At 38.9% G+C, this 6,981-nt stretch overlaps 1 protein-coding gene across 1 annotated transcript; it reads right to left on the bottom strand.

Moving 5' to 3' along the window:
- Positions 1-1,144: 1,144 nt before the first annotated feature.
- LOC117231738 lies at positions 1,145-3,115 on the bottom strand. Its single transcript, XM_033490440.1, has 2 exons — positions 2,663-3,115; positions 1,145-2,623 (listed from the first exon to the last, which is right to left on the bottom strand). Exons 1-2 carry the CDS (start codon positions 3,113-3,115, stop codon positions 1,145-1,147), a joined length of 1,932 nt encoding a protein of 643 aa, XP_033346331.1.
- Between the last annotated feature and the right edge of the window lie 3,866 nt (positions 3,116-6,981).

The raw sequence follows: 6,981 nt of genomic DNA, 5'->3' as shown, positions 1-6,981 counted from the left end.
GAGCACAATTACTCTGAATTAATCCGACAATGTGGTTATAAATTATCGGTATAACTGTTAAGAATTAATGGAGTAATTGTTTTAGATTAATGGCACAAATGTTATAAATTAATGGCTAAATGTAAAAAATAACAGTTTAAAAGTTATAAATTAATGGCCTAGACGTTATAAATTAATAGCTTAAATGTTGTAAATTAATAGTTTAAATGCTGTAAATTAATAGCTTAAATGTTATAAATTAATAGCATAAATGTATAAAATAACATTTTAAATGTTGTAAATTAATGGCTTAGATGTTGTAAATTAATAGCTTAAATGTTATAAATTAATGGCTTAAATGTTATAAATTACTAGCTTAAGTGCTATAAATTAATAGTTTAAATATTGTACATTAAGAGCTTGGATCTTATGAGTTAACAGTTTAAATGTTAGGAATTAATGGTTAAAAGGTATAAATTAATACTATAAATGTTAAAAGTTAATGGCTTAAATGTATAAAATAAGAATTCAAATGTTCTACATTAAAAGCTAAAATGTTATAATTTAATAGTTCGAATGTTAGAAATTAATGTTTTAAATGTATAAGGTAACAGTTTAAATGTTATGAAATAATAGTTTAAATGTTATAAATTAATGGCTAAATGCATAAAATAACAGTTTAAAAGTTACAAATTAATGGCTTAAATGTTATAAATGTAGCAACTTGTGGATTCTTAGAGTAAGTGATAAGTGATGATGGTAGAGTTTAAAGTTTAAGGTATTTTAATGAGTGATATTCAATAACAAAGGACAGACTACGATATCTTCGCACGCCGACTCACACTCCGTGTCCACTCAACTCGCACTCTGCTTCTCGACTGCCTCTCGGGCCGTTGTAGCGCTCTATTGTCTATTGCTGGGCCCACCGCACACGTGTTTTACAGACGCTCGTAGCCAGGGTCACGAAGGTCTTTTCGGCTATTTACCTATTTACCTGAAGGACCCGGTAATGCATTGATGGAGCCGACAGCGCCTCGGCTCTCGCGACATTGTCTGTAGTTAGCTCGACGTTTCTTGGGCCTTTCGTCCACGATACTACACTCGGCCATCCTGCAATAACATCTGCCCTCAGATGTTATGTTCGCTCTCGCTATCGTCGGATGCGTCACTTTCGGCGTTTAGGACCCAAGGTTTCATAAAATCGAGGTGTGTGCGGGTCCTTCCTTCGGTACTGCTTCGCACGCTTTCTTCTTTTCTTGTAACTTCGACGATTCTCTTCTTGAGTTGCGGCGATCTTCTTCTTCGCGTCCTCACGTAGCTCGCGACGTTGTTCTTCAAACCTCGCGGCCCACTCTTCGTCGATCAGCTTTCTAATCTTCGCCTCTTCCCTGACTTGCATTTCGACCCCGACCAGTAGCTGGAAAGGAGTCTTCCCTGTGCTTCTGTTTACGGTGGAATTCAGGTATTTCTGAACCTGGTCGACATGCTGCCCGTTCCCCCTCGGCGCCAGTCTTCGCGGTCTTTGCGCTACCGGTTTGTCGCTTTTCAGAACTATCTTTGCGGTTATTCCGACGTCTCTCTTCTTCTCCGGCCTATACCCTTTAATAATATCCCGAATGGCTTCGCGGTAATGAGGTTCTCGTACATGCGACAAGTCGATCTCGTCGGATTGTTCTATCGCGTTTATCCTCAGTACATCCGGCGCGTCCTCGTGACCGTCGGTCTGATCGTCGAGTCGTAAAAATGTCACCTCGCCCCGTTTGTCTCGCAACTCTACCTGGTCTAAAAAATCGGCACCTAAGAGTAGACTGTGTCTTGTCATTACCTTATTCGAGACAACATGCAGGGTAACAGTAAAGTCGTACCCGTCGACCGTCATTACCCTTGTAAACTCGCCCCAGGTACTATTGCCAGCGGAACCAAAACCATCAAACCTAAGTTTGCAGTTTCCCAGAGGTGGTGATCCTAACCTCGCATACTCATCCGCTCGTATGAACGTAAGGTCACTACCTGTATCCACTAACGAGACAAACCTGCAGCCATCTATCGACACGTCCTTCAAGTACTTTCCCTTTTCGGATCTTGACACTACGCAAGTCACTTTCGGTCGTGCCGTACACCTCGCTGCAATATGTCCAAATCCGCTGCACTCGGAACGCCTAACACCTTCTCCCCTCTCCGGACACTTAACACTTAGATGATCCTCACTACCGCAAATGAAGCATCTTCTTTTCTTCATTGCATCTACAGATTGACTGGGCTTCCCGTTCTTCTGGGTTTTAGCCGGCTTCACAATCGACTTTGCTCTGCGACTCTTCTGCTCTTCGTACATCACTAACCTCTTCCTCAACTCTTTGATTGACGTAGCGCCGTACAATACAGCCTTATTGTTCTCGTCGTCTATTATTCCATCCACTATGTATTCCACCTTTGCTTCCTCCTCTATGTCCACATGGCTGGCTATTTCGAGCATGCGGTACATGTAAGCCAAACATGCTTCATCACTCTCCTTTTTTGTTTCTTCAAGTTTCTGATGTACTTGCCTACTGTTGACTTTCCTCGAAAATTCTTTCACTAGCCCCCTCTTCAACTCATGCCAAGTCCTGGCATGACACTCGAAGCTCGCAAATATTTTCGCTGATCCCTTCAGCAGCTTCCTTGCGTAGACTGCCTTCTGTTCATCCGACCACATGCACGTATCAGCGACTTCCTCGAACGACTCGAACCATCGTTCGACATTTTCACCTCTGTTGCCACTAAACGACTCTAATGCATCTTCGACGTCTCTAAAACTCAGTGTCGAACCAACACATGCCCTTCGACAACATTCGTCACGGTCCTGATACACCCTTCGCGTACCTCTCTTGTATCCTCTGGCGTTTTTTCTGTCATCTTCATCCTTACTTTCGTCGTCGCTTTCTTCTTCCGAATCATCGTCGTCATCCTCCGGGTCGTCTCCTCGTGCACCATGCTCCCGTTCTACACGTAACGCAGCAAGCAGTCGCTCTACCAACTCGCGTTTTCTGCCCGCTAGTCTCAGTCGTCGTCTTCCCAGTTCGTCTTTTAGTTCAGATGTTCGCATCTGAACCACCTGCTCGTCGGTCAATCCTGCTTCTCCTGTATCGTAGACAGCCATTGCTCTCAAATACGACTTTCACGAATAAACCGTCACTTAAACTCTTCACTTGTCACTTGGCACTCTAAATCCCGGAGGGGCCCCCAAAAATATGTACTAACTTGTGGATTCTTAGAGTAAGTGATAAGTGATGATGGTAGAGTTTAAAGTTTAAGTTATAAATTTAAAGTTAATGTTATAAATTAATGAGTGATATTCAATAACAAAGGATAGACTACGATATCTTCGCACGCCAACTCACACTCCGTGTCCACTCAACTCGCACTCTGCTTCTCGACTGCCTCTCCGGCCGTTGTAGCGCTCTATTGTCTATTGCTGGACCCACCGCACACGTGTTTTACAGACGCTCGTAGCCAGGGTCACGAAGGTCTTTTCGGCTATTTACCTATTTACCTGAAGGACCCGGTAATGCATTGATGGAGCCGACAGCGCCTCGGCTCTCACGACATTGTCTGTAGTTAGCTCGACGTTTCTTGGGCCCTTCTTCCCGATACTACAAAAATGAATAGCATAAATGTTATAAATTAATGGCTTAAATGTATAGAATAACAGTTTAAATGTTGTAAATTAATGTCTTAGATGTTGTAAATTAATAGCTTAAATGTTATAAATTAATAGTTTAAAAATTACAAATTAATGGCTTAGATGTTGTAAATTAATAGCTTAAATGTAATAAATTAATAGCATAAATGTTATAAATTAATTGCTTAAATGTCATAAATCAATAGCATAAATGTTATAAATTAATAGTTTTGACGTTATAAATTAATTCCTTAAATGTTATAAATTAATGGCTTAAATGTATAGAATAACAGTTTAAATGTTGTAAATTAATGGCTTAGATGTTGTAAATTAATAGCTTAAATGTTATAAATTAATAGCATAAGTGTTATAAATTAATTGCTTAAATGTTATAAATTAATAGTTTAAATGTTATAAATTAATAGCATAAATGTTATAAATTAATAGCTTAAGAGTTGTAAATTAATGGTTTAGACGTTATAGATTACTGGTTGCAATGTTGTTATTTGATTTTTTTTTATTTACCTTATATTTAAATTCTTCTTCGATGTTCACTCTCCGGAATTTCAGGCACAAAAGAGCTCGCGCGCGACTTCCGTGTTCCTTATATACCTTGACAAGATGCCGGTTTGTTAATCAAACGGTAACGATTTTTTGACGTAGCAGCAGACGGTTTTTCCATTATAGCAAAATCAAATTGAACGATTTCTTAATTTTTATCGTAAATTGGCTTCTTTAACGATTTGATACGATATCCATTTTTATCATATTAATAGTTTCTGCAAACTAAGACTAAATTCACACTTCTTTAATACTAGTTTTCGACTATCAATTGGTTTGAACAGAATTCTCTTAGAGGCTTTTGGTGATCCAAACTGGACTGTTGCGTAGTTCTTGGCTTGGTATCGTTTTCCAAAGATTAATCAACTGATTAATTTTTGGACAATGATGCCAATTACCAGGTCTCACCACGAGGAGGTGACTACACACGAGACCCGCTCATGGGTTATTTAACATCACACATCGATCTCGACATTCAATCTATTGGCAGTTTGTCGAATTCTGACTCTACTTGACCATGGGCCTGTGTAAAGAAATAGTTGTTTCGTATCCTAACTGCGAAATATCTGCCACGCAGCGCTTACATGAATCTTGACAAACATAAAACAAAGTATATACAACGTAACATCCATCTCCTGCACAACGATTACATCGATCAGTAGAAACATCGTACAATAATTCGTAACCCTACTGCCAGCATTAGGTATCAAAGACATTTGTCTAACTTGGAACGAGAGATAGAATATGAAGCTACTGACACTCCATATACCATTTCGTGTCTTGCAAAAAGGATATTCGAGTCGTTGTACGAAACTGTTTAACATTCTATTTTCGCGACATTAAACTTTTGAAGATATGGAAAAGAAACTCTAACATGACCGCAATAAGCTTCCCTTAAAAATGGGTAAATAAGAAGCCCGAACAATCAGACGATGAAAGCAAAATCTCGGTGCGCCCGAAACGAACGAGATCGCGATCTCTCGAAGAACTAACAAACTTACGCAACGTACCCCCGTACACGATATAACGCTAGGGTTCAACGGAAAGCCCAAGAGATTGACCACCGTCACTCGATTCCTGTTTTGTCGTTCGAAAGTTACACGAATCACAATCGATGGCACCGACCGATGATGCCAGTGATCCAGCACCTAGGCTTGCAACTTAACACAACCCAACTGAACAAGCGGTACCCGAGGGGGGACCACTGAACAGAATTACGAAAGCAAAGCCCCAGCTGAGCAGTGGGATCCACGCCCAGGACCTGGAACGAACAGGAACAGGATTACGTATAACATGAAATTGCAGATCCCTGTCCGAGTACCGAAGTGTCAATCGGACCGGACTGCAGATTCGCAAGCATCACCGGTGTGACGACAACTCCTGCGATTCAACGCAAACGTCGAGCAGTCACCAATACAGTGTAACCATTACTCACTACTACTCACGAGTATAAAAAAAAACAGCCGCGGTCACTATGCTCGCAAAAAAATTCTACGTAATACAATCAGTTACCCGCGCCGATTCGGACCTTTCATTCTACGACATGATTGAGTGACTGGAGGAATAGAAATGCATGCGACTCACCGTTCGCAGCAGAGAAACAGAGGACGTTACCATGGATACTGCGCTATCCCAGCGAATATCATCAGGAAGACTAACATCAGGCAGGAACCGTTGAAAGTCCAATAATAAATAGAGATTGCGAAAAATCTGTTACAGAACAAAACACGATGAGTGACTGCTGTTTATTTGAAAAGTTGGAGATAATAAAAAATTGGGAACTTGTCAAATTTGTATTTTTATTAATGATAAAAATTGAAATTCTAATAAACTCTACTAAGTATGTAAAATGAAACTGTAATATAAAAATTTGAAATGAAAAGATTGAGAATTCAGTGATTATTTATGCATATCAGACAGTTTTATTGCAATTTAATGTTAACATTTTAACACTTCGATTATTTTTACTTTGTAATTAACAATAATTCATGTAAAATACAAATGAGTGAAAAAATTGATATACAATATATCAAACTACTTACATTCTTCAGCTCCTGGAGAGGCTTTATCCTCTTGAGAGCTGCACTGATACCAACACCGAAAACGAATGTTTAATAACATATAAAGCAAAACTACGTTTCCGCGACTTTAATCAAAACTATCCTCCTCCTCGTCGGTGAGACCCGGGCAATCGATATTATTTGATATATAACTACCAATTATGTCACTATACAGTGTATCAGTTTATTGTATAACTGGTATAATTATTAATTATATGGCAAGTAATATGAACTAATTGGTTGCGAACCTGACTCGATGTTCATATCAGTGCATCTGTAGTATATTACATTAGTAAAATATGATTTAGATATAATTTAGAAGTGTAACTAGTAGTAAGTACTTTTATACAGATTGCTTCTGCAAAGAAAGGATTATTTCTTCTTTCTCTCTCTAATTCTTCGTGTATTGAATCCAATTTTTGGTAAAATTTACTTCAACGTTTCGTTAATATTTTTTAAATATTTAATTGTATATAATCCTGTTTCAGCTTGTGTATTTTCATTTTATTTCAGCTCAGTGTAGTTTCAGCCTGACTATTGTTGCATTCCGTCCGATACTAACCATCGATAATGTCGGTATCTTATTCTTCGCTGAATCGATAATGTTGGCCTCGAAACTAAAACACCAATTTCATTTGCAAGTTTTAAAATGACTTATCTACTTATGGCCGTTTACCGATCTTCGGTACATTATCGAAGCATATCCATTCCAATAAATCTCTG

Source organism: Bombus vosnesenskii, unplaced genomic scaffold (assembly GCF_011952255.1).
Source record: "Bombus vosnesenskii isolate JDL3184/JDL3185 unplaced genomic scaffold, Bvos_JDL3184-5_v1.1 scf7180000013273, whole genome shotgun sequence".
NCBI classification, from domain to species: Eukaryota; Metazoa; Arthropoda; class Insecta; order Hymenoptera; family Apidae; genus Bombus; species Bombus vosnesenskii.
The sequence above is the reverse complement of the archived record's forward strand: the minus strand, read 5'-3'. Positions and strand labels throughout refer to the sequence as shown.